This window comes from Brachyhypopomus gauderio, chromosome 5 (genome assembly GCF_052324685.1).
Source record: "Brachyhypopomus gauderio isolate BG-103 chromosome 5, BGAUD_0.2, whole genome shotgun sequence".
Lineage (NCBI taxonomy): Eukaryota > Metazoa > Chordata > Actinopteri > Gymnotiformes > Hypopomidae > Brachyhypopomus > Brachyhypopomus gauderio.
In genome coordinates, this window is record NC_135215.1 from 21,337,610 (window position 1) to 21,362,574 (window position 24,965).

General features: G+C 43.3%; 1 protein-coding gene across 1 annotated transcript; it reads left to right on the plus strand.

Moving 5' to 3' along the window:
- Positions 1-223: 223 nt before the first annotated feature.
- On the plus strand, positions 224-18,776 carry lrig3 (leucine-rich repeats and immunoglobulin-like domains 3). The gene is made up of 19 exons (XM_077006440.1): positions 224-674; positions 4,878-4,949; positions 5,064-5,138; positions 10,233-10,367; positions 10,628-10,771; positions 11,008-11,151; positions 11,439-11,582; positions 12,753-12,896; positions 13,879-13,959; positions 14,090-14,161; positions 14,275-14,346; positions 14,734-14,897; positions 15,097-15,420; positions 15,554-15,835; positions 16,079-16,549; positions 16,751-16,909; positions 17,057-17,197; positions 17,306-17,560; positions 17,872-18,776. Exons 1-19 carry the CDS (start codon positions 472-474, stop codon positions 18,114-18,116), a joined length of 3,327 nt encoding a protein of 1,108 aa, XP_076862555.1. The 5' UTR covers positions 224-471; the 3' UTR covers positions 18,117-18,776.
- Positions 18,777-24,965: the final 6,189 nt, after the last annotated feature.

Here is a 24,965-nt window from a genome sequence, read left to right on the forward strand (position 1 = left end):
TTTTAGAACAAGTGACCGACTGTTATTACACTGCTCCCTCTGTTACTCTAGAATAAGTACAATCGCATAAATTGTATAAGCGCCGTCGTCTTTATCTTGCGCCGGCTATACTACAGATTAAAACTACGTTACCCAGAATCCTTCACTAAACTACCTTTACTGGAGCGTAGTGTATTTCAGCCAATAGGCGCGCTGTACGGGGGAGTGTGGTATGTTGGTCCATGTTATTCAACTACTTCGAAGTGGAAAAGTTGGGAGCGAAAGTTTCACGAGGATGGAGAATTGGAGGTGTAGGACTAATAACACCGCATTTGTTTAATTTGAAACGATCGCATATTCTTAACCTGCTTAAAGTTTCTGATACAACCGACGGCTTTTCTGCTGATGGTTTGGAAATTTGAATGTACTGGATTGCTCGAAACCTAAAAAGAACTGATTCTGAGGGCTTGGAAGTGATTTTACTGTGTCAAAATGTCCGCTGCTCCGCAGCCTCTAAGCGCTGCAAGGTCTGCAGTCATTTTGCTTTTCTTCAGTTGGGCTGTACTCGTATTTGGAAATACTGAAAATACAGAGCCGTGTCCTACATCTTGCACATGTATCGGTACTTTATTGGACTGTAGCCGACTGACCAAAGGGTCAATTCCTAAGACCCTTCCTTCATGGATAACGCAATTGTAAGTTAAACTCTTGATACGTTTGTTAATTGCTCGCTTATTTAGTTTATCATTTGGCTGCATTACGATTTGAGTTACAGAATCTTGCCCAGATAAGAAAATTGCATTGGGTGTAGAACTCTTCATTTTAAATCACTAAACCAAACTACGTATAACAAACCACAGTGGATATATGGCGTAATCCCATGTGTTGGCGAGATTGTGAATGCACCCTCGTTTGACGTGAAATAAGAGGACCGTCTTATATCGTGTAGACTTGTCGAAACAACGATATATGTCGTTTTTGCTGCTGTATACTTGTTTTATCTTGTTTTATACACATAGCGGTGATTAAGCTAAAATTTAAAGTGGCCTAGAATGAACGGCAGCCATCCATGGAGGAACGATCAAATTTTAAAAGCTGACATAGTCACCTCAAGGTTTTATTTAATTATCCCATGTCTTGTTCAGTTCGTATGTGATATCTCGACGTATGGCCACATTGCTGGTGTTTTATATGAAAAAAGCACAACTGGATGTACAAAGTGGCCTTCAAAACAAGTGTAATGTGGTTATAATGTTGTCGCAATAGTTGTGATTACTGATCTGGACACTGAGCGAACCCTTCATGTGAACGCTTAGAAATGTGGTCCGTTCTGTCTCTCTTTCTGTCCTTACTTTCTGTGTCCTATGTAGCGCCATGTGGTAATATTTTATGCTTTCAAAGGGACTTGCAGTAGAAGTGGAGAAGTACATATTTGGCGACTGGATAACTGTTTTTTCAACATTGCTCACATTACTACACTTTCCTATATTAAATAATCCAGAATTATTTTGTTTCTTCACTCTCTCAGTATTAATTTACATAAAAATGTAGTGTAGATATTGTCACTAAAATGCTCACAAGAATTTTTAAGTAAGCATGCATTGTCTTCTACGTGAATATACGTCCAACGTAGAAAGCCAAAATTTCTACCAGTCTTTTTTATACCTCTGCTTAAGTGAGTGCCTTACTTGATACACCTACAGATATTGAAATAAAAGCAAAAATTAGGTTTTAAGTCTAAAATGCTGGATCTTCTCTGTGAGAGTTTTTTTTTTTGTGTGTAACTGTTTGGCATCACAGTAAAAAAGTCTGGAAAGTTTTCTGTGCCAGAAGCAGACTCCTCCTTTCACTCCACCACTGAAAACAAGCCACAGCTGAGGGGGGGAAATTCCTTGTGCTACGCCATGCTAATTTATGAGTGACTCTCTGACACGTCTTAAAGCCTTCGGTGGGCCAGGCCTTTGTTTTCCCCAGGACTCATTATTTCTGCTGAATTAGCAGCTCACCTGGCAGTGGGAGCCGTTAAGGAGGTCTGATTGTGTAACTCTCACAGAGGGAAGCGAGGGAATGAGGTGGGGCAGAGAGAAAGGGGAGAAGAAAATAAGGCCGCAACCCCATTCTCTCTACCAGCATGACAGATATGGGGGGAAGATAAACTTTGCTTAGTTGTAATCTAGCATGTGTGCTATAAGAAATGTAATTGTTATTCTTAGCTTATTACATTTAGAACTTTCAAAAGAGTACATTTATTGAATGTTAAATTGACTAAAATATATAGATATGTAAATACAGTTTTACAGATAACAACTGTAATATTTTAGAAACACATCAAACAAATGGATAAACTGAAATCATGTAGCTACTAAAGTTCTCGTCACTTAATTGGAATTATGTAATAAATTTGTAATAAAGCGAATGCATGTATTTCAGATCATCCAACTTTCCATTTTCAAGTCTAAAAGTTGAATCTGGCTAAACATGATGTAAATCTGGAAAGGTTTTTTTTCTTCCATTGGCTGGTGTGAAGAATATGAGATCTCGAGAGCTTCTCTCAAGGAGACTATATTATGTCTACATTACACGCCTATGATTTACTAACCTAAACAACTTGAACTACTACAGTAACTACCGCAATTGGAACATTCAGCTGTAACATGCATTGGTAGAGACCTTTGCCCACTCTGTCAGTAATTTAATGAGCCTTTGTGATGTAGCATTGTGAGGTAACACTGGGACAAAGTGAGCTGTGGACATTAGCACTGCTGCTTGTGAAGGTGAGGAAAAAGTAGATCAGCACTTGGTTCTCAGTGCCCCTCCACTCTGATTGTACTGCAGGCCCAAGTGTCCCATAAACTAACATGTAAGCACAGACATGCCTATCTTATCATAACAAAGAGGCTGGACGTGCTGGCTTCTCTCGTCCGTTTGGCACCGCCAGCTGTGTACTAACAGTGACTAACAGTCCAGTCAGAAGCATATACATGCAGCAGCGTTCTTATCTGATCCACTTACGATATGAATTTCCAGAGGAAGCTTGAGTGTGATAAACACACCACTTTATCTGCCCCTCTGTGTGCAACTCCTCTCCCCTTGGGAGTTCCCAGTGTACAAGGCGCAGTGTTGTGATCCTGTAAAAGTTCCTGATTTATCACGTTACAGTAACTTTTTATAACTCGAGTTTATAGATTCAGCTGTAGATTTATGACAGCTTGTTTTTCGGTTTGTTGGAAAACAATGTGTACTGTTCTATATAAATTGGAATCCTGCATGCGCTATTTATTTATGTTTCTTAAGTAGAGGATGATTATAATGATGATGATTCAAGGATGGTTAATGGCTGCAAATGCCTTCTTATTTTCCACCATGTGAAATTCCAGTAAAACTCTTGTTGGGGGCCAAACTCAGTCTTGGTGAGGGGGCTATAGAAACTTAAGTCCACCCTCGTTCCCTCTGCATTGTGAATAGATTAGGAGCTAGTTACTCCCCCCTCCACCCGGTCTGTGCTTGTGCTGATGGAGTCCAGATGGGGAGGGCAGGCCCCAGCTGAGGGGTCTGGAACCACAGCGTAGATGGAGCACAGCGTCAGGATCTCCAGTGCAGATTTTCCTCAGCACAGATTCCTTCTCGTCTCGCTCCAACAGCCTTACTCCTCCTTTAGGGCCTGTTTTCAACTGGTTGCTACAAAACGGGTGGGTGGGTGGGGGGGGGGGGGGTGGCACTCTAATTTCAGTCTTTCCCTTCCCCATATCAGCTGATGGTCTGCTTAAGATCGATTTGTTACCACAGGTATTGACACTTTAGGAAATATTTTCATCTTAGCAAACTAATGCATCCAGCAGAACTGGATACAAACATTTTAACAGCTTTACATCTTAGCTTCAGTATTAGTAAAATAATATCTGCAGTAATAAGGTGGAGGTAGACCATCCATCTGAGAAATTGAATCTAGTGTAAGTGGCTAAGTGTTTTCTCCCCTGCTGATGTCTCACGGTGGGTATTGTAAGTTAATTCTGGGACCAGAGTATCAGCTGATTAAATGCAAAACTGTGAAGCATTCAGCAGAGGCGGCAGAGGCAGAGAAGCTCAGGACCCCATGCTGCTGTGCAGGAGACCTGGGACTTGGCACCTGGGAAGAACAGTCAGATTCTGCAGCTTTGTCCTGCTAAACTACATTTACTATACAAGATCAAACACCTTCTCCATGTATGAAAAAAGGGGGAAGGGAGGCAGGGACTCTTCATTTGCGATGAAAGACAAGGGCTCTTTCAGATTCAGCTGTAAAGTTACATGAGGAATAAATCATTATATGTCAATACGAAACCTGTGTTAGCCGGGCATGGGCGTGTTAGCATATGAGCACATGTTCAATGGTAGGACACCTGAATAATTCAGCACTCAGAGTTTACAATATATGAGGGCTTGTAGCTTGTTCTTCAATGAGGATACCATGTGCACTACCAGTGTATATGTCAAATGATAGAAAGGGCAAAGATACTTTCATGTATAGTAAACTTGTGTTGTGTAAAGAAAATGGTTTAGGGACGGTCATGGAAAGTCAAAATAAAAAAATTCCCTGGTAATCCCAAGTCTTCTAAAAAGATAATATGGACAATCTTTGTTTGATCCACTGAAGATTGTAGAAATTAGTAAGTGCACAAACTGTCCATTTCTTTGGAATATCTTTTTCGGATGAAGGTAAAAAACATTAATAGTGCTGGAGTAGAAGCTTGGTTCTTGGTGGCCAGTCAGTTGCTCTACAGTGCTGTTCAGACCAGTTGTTATTGAGTGGCATGGAAACGTCTTCACACATCTGACCTGAAAGCTAATCTGTGTAGCTCATGCTGAAAGGCACCATGTTATGAATTTGCCCACCTTTGACAGCTGCCTCTTCTTCACAGGGACCTAAGCCATAACAAACTGAGAACACTTCCTGAAGTGCTGTATACTAGTCTGCCACATCTGAGTGAAATGTAAGTATCCTTTGTCCTCCGAATCCAAACTGAACAAGCCTGTCTACAGCCATGTTGCAGCTTCTCTCCAGTGTACCACATCTAACAAATTATTACTTCATGTTCACATTGCAGAAGGCTGAATAACAACGAACTGGAGACGATACCAGAGTTTGGCCTTCTATCCAGGACCATCACCACCCTTGTTCTGTGAGTATGCGGTCTCTCTCCAGAGGCCATGTTCTTTCATGTGCCATGTTTGTGTGCTCGTCACCTTTGTCACCTGGCTTTGATTGAGTAGGCTGAGCACTGGAGCCTTGAAACGGCTAATTGTCGGGTTGGGCCTTTTTCATCCACCATTGCTGACAAGCTTTGGTTAGTCAGCTTGTCACTTTACTTAATGTTATGTGTCAGCTGCAGGGTCTGTAGAACTGGTCACAGACTAACCAAAGTTACAGAATGAGCAAAATCACAGACTGGCCAAAGTCTAGTCACATATTTACATGATGTTGCTTTGCCCTTTTCTTGATTGTCATGGTCAGTAATATTTTGGCTTTTTTTTTTTATTGTTGACTTTTTAAAGTAGATAAATAAAAATGGATATGTTCATTAAATTGTAACTTAGAAAATTGCAACCTTTTCTGCTTTTGTAGGTTCTTTAGGGTCTTTTATAAAAAATAAAAATAAAGAAATTATTTTTAAATAAAATGAATATCCTTGTTAAACATCTAAATCAAAACAAGATAAAAAGAACATGTATTTTACCAAGAGTTTTTGAACCTCTTGTACACTTTTGTAAAACTTGGATAATAGATCAAAATCCTCAATTTCACTTAAGAATTTGGAGGATTCGGGAAATGTTTTACTTAACCTCCTAAATGGATCCCTATTAATGAAAGGAACATGAGTCATTGCAAAAAAAACAGTTGGTTGAACTGCAAATGGTGAAATTGAGAAGTTACCCCAGTGGTTTTCTGCCTGCGAGTTTGTGTGTGTGTGGTTAAGCTTCATCCTGAGATTGTATATATTGTATATATTGTTTAATCTGCTGACACATCATTTATGATGAGGTGAAGGGCTAGACACCATATACAATTATAAAGTGCAGCCAAAGGCTAGACATCATATCCACCCCACAACTCAGAGCCAACATGTTGTGACATGAGACAGGACTACCGCCGAAGGCTGCTCAGGTGTGGACCCGCGTTGGTGTGTGTTTTTTCTCCACACCTCCTCACTCCCTATGTCTCTTTCTCACACACAGGCATAACTCCTGCATGCAGGTGTAAATGAAAATGAAAGCATTGTTGAGCTGAAAGAAGGTGATCATGGCTGCTCTTGACTTCCAGCAGATCTGTTGATGAGCTTGTTTAAGTGTGAGAAGAGTGAAAATGGCCCTCACCACTCATGTAGCAGTGTGCCAAAGAAGTTTGAAATGATTAGTCTTCTCAGATGAGACATCCTGTTTGATTTCATCTCTTTCTGTAACACCAAGAGTCAGCAGTTTCTTTATTTGTTTTACACTTTTACCACACACCGTCTTTTTAAAATCATGAGTTTGTAAGACCCAGCAGAAAATCTATCTGATTTTGAGTGCGTGTGTGTGGTATTTCCTATTGGAAGGAGAACAGAGCTTGGCACAGCCATCTGATGACTCCTTCCCTAGCCGTGGCGCCTGAAATAAGAATCATGGTTTACTGTGCCAGCTGAAGAGGGCGTGCGTCTCCTCACTGCGCGTCAGAAGCCCCTCACACTGAGTCTGAGGCCCACACTCATATTACGATCTTAGAGGGTTCCAGCTCTCCTAATTCTTCTTGTTTTCCAAGTCATGAAATGTTAAAAACAAAACATGTTTTGTATGTTTAAGACTTATTTTAGACCTTAAGAAGGGAATATGGGAACTTTTAATTCTTGGAATTGCAATATTGCAAATTACAATTTTATTATTGCAAAAAATATTATGCATTAAGAATTATTAGCTCTTCAGTAACATACTGTACAGACAAGCCCTGCTGAAGGTTCAGTTAATGAGATAATGCATTTCATTGTCAACTAGTTCTGCAGTTCTCAAAAATGGCAACTCTAATCAACATTATAAGAACAGTTAAAAAATCCCATTTAAGCTGTTTCTTCATGCAAAAATGTGTGCAACAGAGATGTTCCACAGTTGTCAGTTTTATATTAAAAATATAAATGTTTAAAATATACTTTTACCATACCATATTAGCAGTCATTTTTCAACAAGCCGCAATAATTTATTCACATTACGGAATAATGTGACTGGTTTCAATTAACTTAAAAAAAAAAAACAGGCATCATTTGAATAGTTTGGGGAAAAACACATGCACATTCTCACACTCTCTCACACACACCACCAAATTCCATGGAAATTGTTCAATTAATTAAAATGATGATGAGTGAATTGCTCCCAGCTGCAGAGCTATTGGCATTTGTTTTTTCTCTGAGCTCTGGGGTCAGCGGAGGCAATGGGAGCTGCCACTGTGTCTGCCTTACTGTTTAAATAAGAACTAAGTGCTATTCGATACTCTAGCATTTTTCTATTCCCCCCTCTCCCCTCCCCCTTCTACCATGATGGGGGGATGGGGGGCTGGATGTGTGGACTTTAATAAAAATGGGGTTGGGGGTAGGAAGACACGTATGAGGCCGTCCCATTAATTTAGTTGCCAACGCGATCCTGACTTAATTGGGAAAGGATGCCAAAATTAATTTTGACTCTGAGTTTTTGTTTTTTCCACGACAGTCGTGCGTGGCATGTGATTTTAAAACCAAGGTTTTTGCACAAGATCATTTAAAAAATCTTTTAAATAGCTGAATTAGCAGTAAACATGAGAAGAGATTTTGTTTAAACATTCTCCACAGTAAAAATATATTTTATGTAGGATCTATTATGCAAGCATTTAACATGACACACATACTAATAGCATATTTGTACATAGAATAGTTTCCCAGGGCAACAGTGCCCTTAGCTATGACCTACATGTACCCTAAATACTCAAGTAAGTTGTCAATTTTTGTGTGTGTGAAAATAGATGTAGCCGCGACTGAGACTGACAGGCCAAGGCCTGAAACGATTAAAGTAATGATGCATAACGAGCTTATTTGCCAAAAATTGGCTGAACAAATTTGAAGTGTGCGCATTAGGAAGGCACAATGCTCCATTTGTTTGGCTGCACTCAGGACGGCAAGGAGAGGGAGATAAAGAGATAAGCTGGTTTGGAACTCTTCTGTATACACACACACACACACACACACACACACACCTATACACACACACTGAGGTTTGAAAAGCTGTCATTAGATCTCTGCATGGATGTTGGAGAGAAAGTAAGAGGTAAAAAAACCAAAGCCATTCTTAAGGGTCTTTCCCTTTCTTCGGGAGGGAGGGAGTTTGATGTAGCACAGAACCTCTGAAGTTGAGCAATCAGCCTCCTCCATTTCAGCAGTTAGTGCAGATTTTAAAAAGTGGTTAGTGATATCAGGCACAGAATATCAGCCTCAGGGGCCTGATGGAGAAGAATACTTTGATGTTCCAGTTTGATTTGCTCCTAGTCAGTCCACATTTCCGTTTGAGCTCCGAGGACAGGTAATCAAGAGCTCAAAAACAAGCCCGTATATGGGGCCTGGTGTTAAAACAGCTGTGCTGCCCTGGATATGTATCTTGCCAGCTTCATTGCCCCCTGTAGCAAAGGCAGTGCAGGGTGTTTAGTTTTGGTTTTGGCTGCTCAGATAAGCATTTGGCCAAAATGTCTGAGGCACAGACTGCAGCACCAGTGATGCCAAGGCCTGCACAGCCAGGAGGGCTTTTATGAGGCCTGGAATGCTCACACACCCCCTTATGGGGTGTGTGTGTGTGTGTGTGTGTGTGTGTGTGTGTGTGTGTGTGTGTGTGTGTGTGTGTGTGTGTGTGTGTGTGTGTGTGTGTGTGTGTACGTGTACGTGTGTGTGTGTGTGTACGTGGAAACTGGAAATTCAGGACGGCCCATAGCATGGTGGCAGCCAGGAGGGGAAGGTGAAAACAGACCCAGGTGGTGTGTGCCCCTTTTGTATGCTCACACACAGGCGGCCGTGCATGCAAAGCCCTGTGCAAATCTGCACACAAAGGGCCGGCTTGTAGCGTTTCTGTGGGTGGTTTGCCTCCGCTGACAGCTGGACCATACTGTTTGTTGTTTTTTCGTTTCTCTGAGCAATAGAGGGGCAGCCGTGGAGAGGAACAGAGGTGGGATAGGTGAGAGGGAGGCTGGGTCAGTGTTTACGGGGGCAGTGTCTACTGGGTACTGTGTACTGGATGTCTAGAAATGGGTTTTGGACTACTGCAGATGAGCCTAGGCTGAGGGGGATCTGCTGAGGGTCTGTACCCTCACTCCCCTCCCCACCAATCCAGCAACCGTCTACCCAACCGCTAAGCTCCAAGCCTGCCAAGGGGAGGGGCCACACTGGCATGTTCTGGCAGGCGCTCTGTCTCCCTCTCATTCCCCCTCCGTGTGTGTGTGTGTGTGTGTGTGTGTGTGTGTGTGTGTTCATGTGCACCTCTGGTTTTGTTCCAAGCCAACCTTCATTTTCTCTCTTGGTTTGGGTGAAGCGGAACGTTGGTAAAGAAATGTGCTATGCCTTACAAACTTGGAGCAGTGGAAAAAATGTTGCATTATCCCTCAGTTATCATCCCCAACATCATCATTAAATCTTAAAACTCAGATTTCAGATTTAATTCCACCTACAAACCCTTATGTTTTCACTACATCATCTTTCTATTTATCTTTTCATTTATTAAATGCTTTTCTTATTAAGGGAGCCTTTAAGACATTTCTCACTTATAAACACACACGCGCACACAGGCAGCACTGTACAGTCTCTGTTTATAACTCAGGCAGCTCGTGCACTGCAATTTAGGAGGAGTGCAACCCAGGAAATTGCTGGTCTCAGGCATGGCCTGCTTTCACTGAGGGAATGGTATTCATCAACCAAGTAATTGGCAGTTTTTTTTTAAATACCTTGTAAGTAATTACCTTATAAACAAAATAACATGGCACTCAAGCAGGCGGCTGTTTGACCTGTTGCGTGACACGCTGACATGGGTTAGTCCAAAGCGCATGTACACCCACACACACAGCATGGAATTCTCCAAATCCGTGACTAAGGGCGACATAAGCTGGTGTCCTTGTGGTGTGTTTAAAGTGAGACATCACCTTTTCTTCACGTAAGCATGGAAACATGAGCCCACTGACCATTATTATTGAAATGGATTCTTCTGGAATTTAATTCGACCCACGGACCATCTGTTTTCAGGGCTAACAACAAGATCTTGGCCATATCGCCGGAGCAGCTCGAACCGCTGGTCACCTTGGAGACGCTGGACCTTAGCAATAACAATCTAGTGGAAGTGAGAGCTGGATCCTTCCCCGCTCTACCCCTGAAAAACCTGTGAGTGGTTTCTCCCTTCAGAGAGGACATAACCAGCCTCTGACCATGGAAATTTATAGTAGGTCAGCTGTGTTTACCATGTGTAATCATATCGCAGGAAAAAACTGACATCACCTCACAAGTCTTGAACAGGGTTGGTGTTGGGTTTGCTCTTTCAGTAGCTTTAATGAGTTTGATGTGTTAATTGATGAGGTTTTTAGTAAGGGCATCTCCCCCTTTTCCTTATTTCAGTTCTAAGCTTCGTTTTTATATGCCCTCAGGTACTTGAATAACAACCGTATCTCTGTGTTGGAGCATGGCTGCTTTAACAACCTCTCAAGCACCCTGCTGGTGTTGAGACTGAATAGGAACCGTCTGAACACCATTCCTGCCAAGATCTTCCAGCTCCCCAATCTTCAACACATGTAAGTAGCTGTAAAACCAACCCACCCCTTAATGGCTACAGACAACGCAAGCTGCTGGTAAAATGTACTTCACGTCTGGTGTCTGCTGGTATGTTAACCCTCTTTTCCAAGTTTGATCGGTAACCAAACCCAGAGAAAACCCTGAGAATTTGTGTCCGTTAAACAATCTCAGTAACCGCACAGATATACCGGCAGCCCCCGGTAAAAGCGTGTGATGCTGTCTGTGTGACCGACAGGGACCTGAGCAGGAATCGTGTGCGGCGTGTAGAGGGCCTGACGTTCCACGGCCTGCACAAACTGCGCTCGCTGAAGATGCAGAGGAACGGCCTGGTCCGACTGATGGATGGAGCCTTCTGGGGCCTCAGCAGCATGGAAGTCCTGTGAGTGGCCGAGCAGTAGCGGGGGCAAAGCTGATTTGCTAACTGCAGAGCAGATTTTGATTGGTTATGTAAATTTTGGGAATTCACTTTGTTGATTGCATTGCTGATTATAAAGATGCATAAATGAATATTGGATTATCACCATAAATGGTGCATATGCACAGGTAATGTGAGAAGTAATGTGTGTGTGTGTGTGTGTGTGTGTGTGTGTGTGTGTGTGTGTGTGTGTGTGTGTGTGTGTGTGTGTGTGTGTGTGTGTGTGTGTGTGTGTGTACATGTGTGAGCAGGCAGCTAGAGTACAACAACCTCACGGAGGTGAGCAAGGGTTGGTTGTATGGGTTACTCACCCTACAGCAGCTGCACCTGGCTCACAACGCCATCAGCCGCATCAGGTCAGACGCCTGGGAATTCTGCCAGAAACTCGCTGAGCTGTAAGTGACACGCTTCATTCTGTCCTGGTCACTCCTGCTTCTCCCTGTGTCTCCATGTCTCCGTATGTCAAGCTCCGTGTCCCCATTTCTCTGTATGTCATAGGCTCCATGTCCCTGTGTCTCCATGTCCCTGTATATCAGTGTCTCTGTGTCTCCATATGATCTTGTCTCCGTGTCTTCATGTCTCCATATGTCCATTATCGGACTGTCTGTATGTCCCTGTGTGTGTTTGCAGTCTGCCCTTTTCTCTGGTGCCTCATAACTCTATTGCTCTATTCCACTCTTGCAGTTTTTGCTTACCTAGTCCTGTGTCTGCCAAAGCAGCAACACTGGGGTGGGTCAGTGACCTCTCCCTTAATGCCTCAAATATGAGGAGGAAGTGGGGGGCAGGGTGGGGGTGGACTGTGGCTTGATAATGAGCAAGCTGAGAAATGTGCTTTTGTTTAGGTATACTATGGCCTTGACCGAGCATGTGAGACCCATGTGAGAGGGTCAGTGGAGTTGTTCATGTTTTGATGGAGGCTGCTTGTTCTTTCTCTCTGTCTCTCCCTTCTCTCTGTTCTTCATTGCTGCTTCAAGGGTGAGATTGAACCTAATTGAACATAAAGCTTTTCTGGTTCATTGACATAATTTGACATAATTTGGGGAAGGTTATATCACAGTAATCTTGTATCACATCATTACAGGGAGGCAAATGGTCATTAATCTGCACTAATTGTATTTTTTCTAGCTTGTATTTCTTGATAATACATTGACAAACTATTGTGTATTTTATAGCATTACTGGTGCCTAGGTAAAATGATCCTATTGTGTATTTTATAGCATTACAGGTGCCTAGGTAAAAGGATACATCCAACTTAAGCATGAGATTCAGTGTTCTGTTTCATAGCATTGCAGTTTTTTTGGCAACACTAATATTACTCATTACTTTATATGCATGCATAAAATAAATTTTCTCTTAAATATTCAGCAGTCTTTTATCCTTACTTATGCCAGTACTGTCTGCAGATGCCAACCATTCATAAGCTTCTGATACATAGGTTGCAAATATTTGAGCATGTTCCAAAGCAGGATCACCAAGCTGTTGTTTTTTTTTTGTATTGGTGCATGTGGTGTGTGTCTCCCTGAGTTGTGTGTCTCACCGGGGCTGTGTCTGCTCACCTCTCCCAGGGACCTGAGCTTCAACCAGCTGGCTCGGCTGGAGGAGGGCAGCTTTGCCGGACTCAGTGTGCTCGGACAGCTCTCCATCGCACACAACCGGGTCAGCTTCATTGCCGATGGTGCCTTCCGTGGCCTCCCCCTCCTCCACACACTGTGAGTGGACCCCTTCACTCCATGCATCTGATCAGAGGCGTGTGACACTTTCCACGTGATATCTGAAGGCCCCGGGGGTGTAACCTCTGCCATGGGCACCTGGGGCACTTTAGATCTCTCATTGTACTCACTCTAGTCTCACTCTTCTCACCCCGGTCTCATTCTGCTCACTCTGGTCTCGCTCTGCTCACTCTGCTGTTGTTTTTTTTTTTTTTTTTTTCTTTTTCATTTTACTATGTAGCTGTCGCAGTGCTACAAACCAGACATCCCAGTTGCATTTTTTTCTATCTGTCAGGGATTAGCATATTACATATGTAAATCCCTATGGCATACCTTTGAGTTCAGAAACCTGATAGCCCTTCCATGGGCCCTACTCTTAAAGAGAACCAAATGGTAGTGGAGCGTGAAGGTCAAGAGAGGGTGGGTGGGCGGGTGGATGGGCGGGTGGGGGTGTGGGTGTGATTTGTAACTAGGCATGCAGAAGATGACTACTAGCTGTTGGGAAGCAGTTAAAAGGGGCAAAGTGGAGGGGGTTGGGATTAAGTAGGAGCCCCTGATCCAGCCCATGGTGGAAATGGGATTTAGATTATTACCTTAACTGATGTTTTGTTGAACGTACCTACACTTCAGTACTGTTTTAGCATGTTTAAGTGTAAGGTATACTCAAATATTCTGTGCAGTCTAACCTGTAAAAAAGTTGCTTAAGTCATTATGGATCTCTTGTACACAAATTGTAGATAGATCACACTGTGTTTAAGTAATTGTTTGGTAATGTTAAAGCTTGATAAAAGTAGCCAAATATTTCCGTGTGGTAAATGGCTAGTGTTTTTGTTTGTGTGGGTCTTTTATAGTTAATTTCTGTCTCCGTTCCCTTCACACAAACACAGACAGGGTAGCGTAATGAGATCTGCCAGCTCAGGTTTCAGGGTGTGGAATTTACCCATGTGGTTTAGATCTGATTTCTCACCTGTGCTGTCTAAAGGGACCTGAAGTACAATGAAATTTCTTGGACCATTGAGGACATGAATGGACCCTTTTCTGCACTGGACAATCTCAAGAAATTGTGAGTTTGGGAGGATTGTGAGATCCTGTAATTACATCTTAATAGAATGGTACATGGATTAAAACATCTGTAAAAGCTTTTATGTGGAAAGTGATGTTTGTTTTTAATTTAACCTGGCTCTCTGTTTCAGGTTTCTTCAAGGGAATCGGATTCGATCTGTTACTAAGAAATCCTTCACTGGCCTGGAGCAGCTGGAGCAGCTGTGAGTACTTTAAGCACTACAGAGTGCTCAGTACTGTCCAAAGCGCTGTTTTAAACAGCTCAGTGGTAGTTGCTGTTTGTGTAACCACTCTCCTTTGCCTTCTGTTAACTCAGTGACCTGAGCAACAACGCCATCATGTCCATTCAAGGTAACGCTTTCTCCCAGATGAAGAAACTAGAGGAGCTGTAAGTACAACTTCTGCCCAACCAGCTTGGCGGTAACATCTGGATAGATCACTATTTCACTGTGGAATTAAGTGTATCTGATAGGGAGGATTCAGTTTCCAAGAGGCAGAAAAATGCTTGACTAAAAGCAGTTATGGCTCATCTTGTTACTTTTTTTGTGGTTAGTTCACTAGTAGAAAATGTCTGATTTGCTTTAGAAGTCTTTTTCCCTTTACTAAAAAGGGGGGACTGCTTTAACTGTTACCTGTAAAGCGAAACTACATTCTGTGTGTTAGTCTGCTGGTCGGAGTCCAAGACCATCCAAAAGTCCAGCGATTGCTGCCCTTGGTTCACGCTGGATTTTTTGCCAGCAGAGCCTCATTCTTGTTTTGCTTTGCACTCCGCCAGGCACCTGAACACCTCGAGCCTGCTGTGCGACTGCCAGCTGAAGTGGTTCCCGCAGTGGGTGGCAGAACACGCCTTCCTGCCCCTGGTCAATGCCAGCTGTGCCCATCCACAGCAGCTGAAGTCCAAGAGCGTCTTTGACGTCAACCACGCCGAGTTTGTGTGTGGTGAGTGGACCTGTGGCGTGTTGGACCTGTCCAAGCTGCATTTATGCTGGATAAGCTGGAAAATTTGAAATAGTAAAGAATTTACTGTTAAGATCTCTTGTTAGTTGGATAAGTTTTCTTTTGAAGATATGTTCAACCTCAGATAAATTCTTGCGTTGTAGAAGCGGATTGAAATCTTTTGCTATTTCTTTGGTAACAGACGACTTCCCCAAGCCGCAGATCACCATGCAACCAGAGACACAGTCGGCCATCAAAGGCACGAACGTGAGCTTCGTGTGCTCAGCGGCCAGCTCCAGTGACTCCCCCATGACGTTTGCCTGGAAGAAGGACAACGAGGCCCTGAGCAACACTGAGATCCAGGACCAGGTCCATGTCCGCTCACCCGGGGGCAGCCAGGTCACCGAGTACACCAGCACTCTTCAGCTGCGCTATGTGGAGTCCTCCAGCGAGGGCAGATACCAGTGCGTCATCTCCAACCATTTTGGTTCCACCTACTCCGCCAAGGCTAAGCTCACTGTTCACAGTAAGTTCTGAGCTTGGAACCTACAGTATGGTGATTCAGTGTGTAAGATTTAATTTAAAAGTTGCTGATTTAGCTTATTGTTTTTGGGTTTGGGATTTGCATTTATTAATAAGATACCAATCTTGACCCTCAGTGCTGCCCTCCTTTACCAAAATGCCCATGGACCTGACTGTCCGTGCGGGAGCCACAGCCCGGCTGGAATGTGCGGCCACGGGACACCCCAGTCCTCAGATCGCCTGGCAGAAGGACGGCGGGACTGACTTCCCAGCTGCCAGAGAACGGCGGATGCACGTTATGCCCAGTGATGCCGTCTTCTTCATCGTGGATGTGAAAACGGAGGATATCGGTGTATATAGCTGCACTGCCCAGAACACAGCTGGGGCGATATCTGCTAACGCCACGCTAACCGTTCTGGGTAAGTGGCTTGCTCCACTTCTGTTTAAAGAAGAAGGAGCAACATTCTTGTATAAAATCACTGTTATTAACTGACTTCCTGGCTACTTTACCTGCTTCACTGTCTAAAGTCTCTCAATAACATGCATATTACAGTAGCAAGCTGCAGTTACATTATCTGTTGGAACCATCTGTGTTGGTTGTTTTACATGTCTTTCTGCTAATCCACTCTCTAACTGTGACCCGTTGTCTGGAATTCCTACAGAAACTCCCTCTTTCCTACGGCCGCTGGTGGACCGCACAGCAGCTACAGGGGAGACGGCTGTGCTCCAGTGTATTGCTGGAGGAAGTCCCCCTCCACGACTTAACTGGACAAAAGACGACAGCCCCCTAGTGGTCACTGAACGACACTTCTTCGCTGCTGGAAACCAGCTCCTGATCATCGTGGACGCTGCGGAGGGCGATGCTGGCACCTACACCTGTGAGATGTCCAACCCGCTGGGCACAGAGAGAGGCAATGTGCGCCTGGCCGTCCTGCCCAACCCCAACTGCGAGCCGGGCCAGGCGGGGAGCAGCCTGCTGGGTTCAGGCGGCGTGTCCGAGGAGGACGGCTGGACCACCGTGGGCATCGTCATCATCGCGGTGGTGTGTTGTGTGGTTGGGACGTCGCTGGTGTGGGTGGTCATCATCTATCACACACGCAGACGCAACGAAGACTGCAGTGTCACCAACACAGGTCAGCACCACTGCCACTGAGCTGAACCAGCTGATGCCTCTTCACGGCTATGAAAAGTCTCATTAGTTGAAAGGAGGTTGCAGTAATGATTCAGTCAGGGAATTGGGGTCATTTTATTAACCCTAATTGTTGTTTGCCTGGTGTACTATCAGCACACTTCAGTGGGTATATGTGGATGGCTCACTCTTGTGCTTTGTGTAGATGAGACCAACTTGCCTGCGGACATTCCCAGCTACCTGTCCTCACAGGGCACTTTGGCAGAGCGGCAGGATGGCTACGTGCCCTCTGAAAGCGGCAGCAACCACCAATACATGAGCTCCTCCGTGGGAGGATTCTACATGCAACCTAAAGACATGAATGGTAAAATAACTCCCATGTGCCATCTGGAGAAGAATTGTACTTCAGGGCTTGGGCATCCATGATATGACATGCTGGATTATTTAATATTTTTGTCTTGGCCTTGCTAATTAAATAAGATGATTTGATGAGTGTATACATTACCCACAGGTCTCTGCCAGCTTGATACAGGAAGTGAAGCAGATATGGAGGCAGCCATTGATCCACTACTCTGCCATTACCAAGGGCCAATCGGCTCATTACTGAGGAGAGGCAATATGTATGGCCCAGAGCCCACAGACCCATACACAGGTACTGTTTTTTTCACATAAGGAATGAACACATTTGTTTGCAGGCCTGTGACATTGTAATACTTCATGTCCCCCATGATGACGTGGTGTCTCGTGTCTTCATCCCCAGGCTGTGTTGCAGAGCGGCCTGTCTGCAGAGACTCGTACAGCGCCTCCCTGCCCAGTGCAAAGAAGAGAGACTTTTACACCTGGGCACCCTCACTAGCCTCTGATCCCTTTGACTACACGGGGCCCGGATTGCTGATGCAGCTGCCTTCCGGGGGGCTGCACGGGTCCCCACATCTGCGGAGTGAGTGCCTCTGCCCTGGGGAGTGTGAGGGGGCGGAGTGTGGTCAGCTCCAGCTGTCCTCAGGCTCTTACATGGGTGAGTCAGGGTATGAGATCATATCAGCCTCATTTGCCAAGAATGTGCAGCTCAGTTTCTGCTGTCTTTGGCTTTTTGTGGTGCTTAAATTAGATAATTTAAGAAAGCAAGAACCTTGATCCAGATATTTTCTGTGCTTTTTTGTGGTTGTTTACTTTTGTGTTTACTTCTCTCAATTTTCTTTGCTGTTTTGAGTTCAAATAGCTTTTGTGTTCTTTATGGAGTGGTGTAAGGTCACCGGACACAGTGATCCCTAATTTTGCTCCCTCTCTCTCTCTCTCTCTCTCTCTCTCTCTCTCTCTCTCTCTCAGGAACATTTGGTAAAGTTCCATGGAGGCATCAGAGAGAGGCCTACGTGGGCCTCAACGTGGAGGCCCCTCGTGATGAAGAGGTTCTCTGTGAGAGTCTGCACGCGCCCCTCGATGCAGACTCCGACCATGAAGAGGACCCCGCATCCCGACCGCTCCCATGGGACCTGGACGGCGGTGTGGTCGACCAGCCCTTAGAGGGCAGCGGGCCCCCAGAGGAGCACCTCGGCTCTCAGTCGTGCACATAGCGATGTGGGCGGAGCCTGAACAAGCTTTCCCTCTCCATTCCATTCTTAAAAGACAAGGACTATAGGAAAAGGAAGTCTACCTCAGAGAGGATGCTCCTTCTGCGCACTGGTTCGAATGTAAAAGGTGGATTGAGATCATTCAAAGTGACTCGGACTGTTTTAAAAGGAAACGTATAGCTTTTGTTACATTTGTACAAAAAAGATATTAAATATATGCATTTTATAAAGATGATTATATTTTGTAAATTAACTCTGTAAATAGGATGCATTATTTGCCTACTTTTTGATGTAAAGTTGTCATGAACAGATTTGAGTCAAATGCTCTACAAACATAAGAGACTGATAATGGCTGGTCCAAGATTCCTTTGTGATCCTGTGCAATGTTGCCAGTTACAGCACAACAGCTCATGGGCACTGGTTCAAGCAGTAATATGTATGGTGACATTTTAGCACTTCACTTAGATTTGCTTCCCTGTGTGTTGTCCAGACGTTGCTCAGGCCAAGGAGCTACTCAAGTTAACCAATACAAAAAACTTTTGTTAGCTTTCCATGTTCGACAGTTATGTTTGTGAGTTTATTCAGTTATCCATTGATATGCTTTCTGCTAGTAATGCACCCTTTTGCACATATAATAATAAACCATCTTACCATGTGCTGCTACACAGTGCATAGTTATTCTAACCTTTTATTCTAACCTAAAAGGCATATAGACTGATGTCTCTGTAAAAGTCAAAAAGCAGTTTTGAGACAGAGAATTCACCCTTCTAAGCATCTCTGGAAAAGTCTGCATTCGTGGACTGTTTCCAAAATCAAATTGGTCCATGGAGCACCACACAATATTTGGTCGTCTTTAAGGACAGCATGGCACTGCTTGGCTTTATGTGCACACCTTTGTTTGGTTTTGGTGTTGGACCAGTGGCTGTGGGAGTTGACCGCTTCTCCAATGTCCACCACACATCACCAAAAATGGCAGAATGTTCCCTTGTTCAACTCTCCTCCACCCCCAGGGAATCCCCTGTTTGGCTGAAGATATCATTCAAATTGGAAAGTGCATACATCTTCAGTAGATCATATATGTAACGATAATCAAGTATATTTCCATCTAACCAAGTTAAATTAGCAGCCTCACATGCATTTTGTGCATAACCGAGATTTATGAACCTTGTCCTCCAGTCCAGTTTTGCGACAGCACCCAGCATCCCTCCTGCTAATTGGGCAGTAAAACCTCCACTCCATCTTTTCCAGTGAAGAGAGCCCAGGAGTCGTTCTGCATTCAACCCAACACATCAAACCCAACACCTGGAGCACAGCTGGCGAGCACAGGGTGCAGAAATGAGGATCAAAACCAAGTCCTGTCCCCAAAGGCCATTTGTTGGAGTCAATCTCTAGCAGTCAATTGCATGCAGATACATTTGGTTAGAAGAGCAGCCAAATCGAGATAGGCTTCCACTCATTAAGTTCATCAGCATCTAATATGCTGTTTTACTGTGGGACAGTCAACCGTGATTTTTTTTCCTCAACATGTCATGGCTGGACAGTGGTTTCTGCCTAAGTATTTGAATGTCAGATTTTTATTTCTTTTTTTTTGAGTAACATTCATGTTTATTGCTTTTGCATGTAAAAATGCTCAATAACCGTTTTGATGTGTGAAATAGCTTCAGGGCTGAAGAGTGAATTGCTTTCAATATGCACCAGAACGTTTCCACAAATGGAAAAAAGGAGAACAACCCAAATTCCAAAACAATCCCATCTCTCTGATTCTGGCTCCAGTGAAACTAGACAGGAAATCGACCATTTCTCGGACCACCGGCGTCTGGCGTTCCACTGAACCTTACTGGTCCTGAATCAGTTCTCAAGCCTATGAGAACTGTCGTTTATGCAGACAGAGACCTGGGCCTGTGATCTAGAGCCTGTTGAATAGACTGACTCCTAACTGCCCTTCTGGCTAAGCAGAGAAAATGAATTTGGCATGCCTGAGTCTTATCTTACAGACACTCCGAATGTCATAGCTAATTTGCCCTCATTGTTACCAGATGTGGAGACATGTGCACAAAAGACTGATGGTAAGAGATACACTGGGGCATCCTGAGAGATTTCTTGCTCATTTTGTTTAGAGCCCTTATACAATATTCAAGGGAAAGTGTCCAGTTTATACAAGCTACCATGTACAGTATCAGTCTAACTTTCTTTGAAATCAGTGAACATTGTTAGGGAACAATGTAAAAAAAATGTCAAGGCTATATCGGCTTGATCAGAATCATCATCCTTGCTGAAGTGTGTATTTTTCTACCTCTCACCCTCTTTCCCCGTTTATTCCCTTTTGCCTTAAGTCATTCCATACTTTGTCTCTCCTAGAGAGCAGTGGGGGCTCATGTGATTAAAAACAGATATGCTGCCCCCCCCCCCCCCCCCCCCCCCATCTTGCAGATGTTGCAATAAATCATGAGCTGGCCCTGTCTAGGCAACTGGCTATCTGACAAAAGTTCTACAAAAACATTCTTCCTCCTCCTTCCCCAACTCATCCCTTTCTCACTACTAAAAGAGTAGGAAAGGTTCTGATTCTTTTTAGGACAGTTTTAAGACACCAGCCATGATAACACAGATAGAATTGCAAAAGAAAATAAAGCCTCCATCCAGACCATACCTTCATATTAATTCAGTAACATGATTAAATAAACATAATAATATTAAATATGAAAATATCCTAATCAGACAACAACTGCTACTCGGTTACCCTTTTGTGTTTTGTATGGTGTTGTATGACTTTGGAACTTGAAGTACAATAGATGTCTAGAAAAAACTTTGGGCTAGCTGGAAAGACCATACTAGAACCATAAAACCCTAAATATTCTATAGTCGTGTTTTGTTTGGCTTTGATTCCTGAAATTAAAATTGTTTTAAATTTAGCTATTGTTCATCAGACGCTATCTGCCATTTATGAATCTATAAAACTAGTATTAGCTCACTGTTGGTTTCTTACACCATTCTTTCTATTTCTAATGTCTTTTTCTTTTCTATCCTCCTTGGCCTAATGAGAGCACCAGTTTCACCTACCACCCACACCCATTCCAGAGAAAAAGGAAACATGTGACATTGAGTGACTGTTGTTCCTAGTGTTTGTGTGTACTGGAGCTGGAGTGTAAGAAAAATAATAGTCTTCTCGAAACTGATCTCATAGATCCCTCTGATGTTAGCTGAGCATTTCAGAGCATGGAGATGGAATTACAACTGGATGTTGCTTGAAGAAAAAACTTTTTTTTTTGGGACATTCAAAATCGACAGCATTTGTGGATGTGTTGGAATGTTAGACAATATTAGATTTCTCTCTGAAAACTGAAACTCTAATTCTGAATATTAAAAAACTACACCAAAAAGACAGGACTAGCATGTTTGAAAACAGATCAACAAAATTAAATCTGACATAACCCTCAAACAGAACCTAATTGTAAACTACAAGTGGCCTCTTTCACATAGTAGCAAATTAACATATTGAGCAAACTTAGCCACATACACCTGCACCTTCGTCTCTCCGTCACGGTTGAAAACAACAGAACACTGATACCTTCTTTAGCCCACATGCAGTTTGTCACTGAACTGTCTCAAGTTTCTTTCCTTCCACAGACATACTGCATCTCTCATTGTCTCAGACAGCCTTAGCCCACATATGCCCTGCTCTGTGGGTTAACATATCCATCTAGCAACTGCCAAGACACATTCCTCCAGTTTTTCTTGTTTTTAGAGATGCCCAAGTGTTGTGAGATGCTGTTTCATCGCAGAGGTGTGGCAGTTGACAGGTGTGTATTGATGTAGACTAAGAGCTGGGAGGTCATGCTGTTGAACTGCACCTGATGTCAGCAGCATCAGACATGGTCAACATGTCAACATTTTAACACTCTTTACAATGGCACTGTGGAGCTTTCAGGAAGCAGGAGTTTTCTGTGGTAGTGGTTTTTTTCTTTATAGGGGAAGAGATTACAACAACAGTAAAATCCTGGGGTGACATAGCTTTGCCAAGTAGCACTGTACTTCTAGGATTAATGAGCATTACAAATGGCATGAACTGACAGGAAGTGATAGTAGATGATCCTGCTGATAGAGGGTTGGAACGTGGTTCATTCATTCATTCATTCACATCACATTTTCTTTGAAACACCTCCTACACCTCTGCATTCTGTCATTTTGAGACAAGTACTGATCAGTACTGCCCTATACATATTAAGATCCTAATACCGTATTGTTTACACTGACAAATGGAGAGACCAAAAACCCCACCCCAGAGATAATCCCTCAACAAATCTCAAATTAAGTGGTTAAAGTCGGCTGTTCAGGCCTTTCTGAAATTATTGGATGTCTGGGCAGATTCAGATGTTGTGGAAGGCATGCCCTCAGGGGACACAATGAGGAGGAGGAGAGAGAGGGGGAGAGAAGGGAGAGAGACAGAGAGAGGGGGAAGAAAGGGGAGAGAGACAGAGAGAGGGGGGGAGAGAGAAGGGGGAAGATCCAGGAGAGAAGAAAGGTGGTGTTGCTTGTTTAGCTTAACTCCAGGTGGTTTCCGTTCACTGGTGTTGTGACTTCTTAACATTCTTTGGCTGTATGTGGGGGGAGAGAGGAGAAAGCAACACAGAGAGAGAGACATAAGAGAAAACCATGACAGTTGAAGTACCTATTACAGACTGTTAATTCATGTCCTGATAGCTCAACAGAAATATACTCAAAGTGTTGGGAACGTGTACTCATTTAAGGATTTACGCTAATTCAAACTGTTACACACATCAAATTATACAGTTCCAATCTCAGTATATACAGTGAGGAACATCATACAATGTGATTTCTGGATTTTTTTTCTTTTTTTTTTTAGATTATGTCTTTCACAGTGGACATGCACCTAAGATGAAAATATCAGACCCCTCCATGATTTCTAAATGGGAGAACTTGCAAAGTTGCAGGGTACACAATACAAAGATGATCCATACCATTATCATTGCAGATAAGTTAGATAAGTATATATAAAAATAATACCTGATTTATGTCCTGACTGGAAAATCAGTCCTGCGCTGAACTACAGCCATGGGTGTTCTCCATATGTGCCATGATTTCAGCCGCAGACACAGATAGCCTGGGCAACACTCAGAGAGGTGCAGTGTGAGCTGCACTTGTGCCTAGATATGGGCATATGGATAAATGTGTTGTTTTCACCCCCAGCTCTAAACTTATTCACCCATCATAAACAATCACCCTTATGCAGTGCAAATTGCTATTCATTTTCAGTTGTTGTGGTTTGAGAAATATATCTATAATATAATGGTGTAAAAGAAACTCTAAAATGTCACTAAATTCACTAATGATGCAACCATGTGGTAATCTGTGGAATCTGGCACACCCAGAACAACGGTTCTAATAAGTTTTCTTTAGCTCATCATGTACATGAATGTGTTTATATGTCTAACTATACTTTAGCTGAGACTAGTGTGCTTGTAGTTGAGGTCAGTGTGGTGTATAGCGTGATGTATCGGCTTTTGACTCATGACATCCATCCCTGAACACACAGGTCCTGCACGAATGTCTTGAACACAAGCATCCTGCACACGCATCCTGCATACACATCCTGAACACCCACACCCTGCACACACGTCCTGCCTACATGTCATGCACATACAGGTCCTACACACACACATCCTCGCACACATGTTTCGCTCACAAATCCTGCACACATGATCCTTCACTGGCTTCTATGGCAGAGCAAAACAACACAAGCATCTGGTATTAAGTGCTGGTTGGCTGCTTCCATGCTCAGACACAGCTCTGCAGAGACTGGAGCCTTAAGTGTTCCCATTCAATTATGGAGGTATAGGGGATTCCCCAAGACTCTCTTTGAGGAGACAAGAGTGTAAAAAATGGCACTCCTGAAGCTTTCTACAGTCAAGTCCAGGTGGATTTGTATGCTTTGCAGAAATGTCCCCGTGCTGATGTATGGATATAGACAAGCTGATTAGCAAGCTCATTCTGGTGCTTTCTCTCCAAGCCAAAAGTACAGTTTGGTCCCTGGAAATACAGGCAGGCCACCCAGAAGAGAACAGTTTAGTTTTAATAAGTCTCATACTGCATTACATTGTATTAGCTTTATGCTAATATGCTAATAAGAGTTATGGCAATAATGTTTATAGTAATAAGTTATATAATATATTCATATAATATATTCAGATCCTTCTATGAATCTTGATCCCGCATATTTTTCCACTTCTCAGATCCAAATTACCACCATGCAAGCAGAAACGAGACCAACTAGTTTCACACTAAAGAAAGTCTCAATGTGCTGTTAATTTAGGTTGCCATCACGCTCTTTTTCATAACAAAGATTTTCGAATGTTTTCCAGATGCTCTGGAAGGCGAAAGTGAGCAGCACAGGCTCCATCGCTGTGTTAGATAATGTCTTGGCTCGGTGAGAAGGCTTGGTTTCAGGACAATAAATAAGATGATCCTTTCAGAAGGACTCCTTAGCGCCACCCCATGATAAGAAATGTTAACTACACAAGAAATAGACCTTGAGTGGAAAAATTCAATAGGGAGAGGGAGACTTTTGTGTGTGTGTGTGTGTGTGTGTGTGTGTGTGTGTGTGTGTGTGTGTGTGTGTGTGTGTGTGTGTGTGTGTGTACATTAGTCTATAAATTCCTGCAATGTGAAACAAGGCCATTGACTAAGTATGAGTGCGAGTGTTTTTGGAATAGTTTTGAAGCAAGGTCTTGGCAGGCAACCATGATTCCAGAAGGTTGAACCAGTTACACATTCTGGGAGAGAGGGAAAAAGAGAGAGAAAATGAGAGACAGAGAAAAAAAGAGAAAGGAAAAATGA

Bases quoted from the DNA above. Each gene is read 5' to 3' on its own strand.
- lrig3 (XM_077006440.1), top strand. From the start codon at position 472: ATGTCCGCTGCTCCGCAGCCTCTAAGCGCTGCAAGGTCTGCAGTCATT. The intron at 675-4,877 runs GTAAGTTAAACT...TCTTCTTCACAG, and splicing joins CCTTCATGGATAACGCAATT to GGACCTAAGCCATAACAAAC. The intron at 17,198-17,305 runs GTACTGTTTTTT...CTTCATCCCCAG, and splicing joins GCCCACAGACCCATACACAG to GCTGTGTTGCAGAGCGGCCT.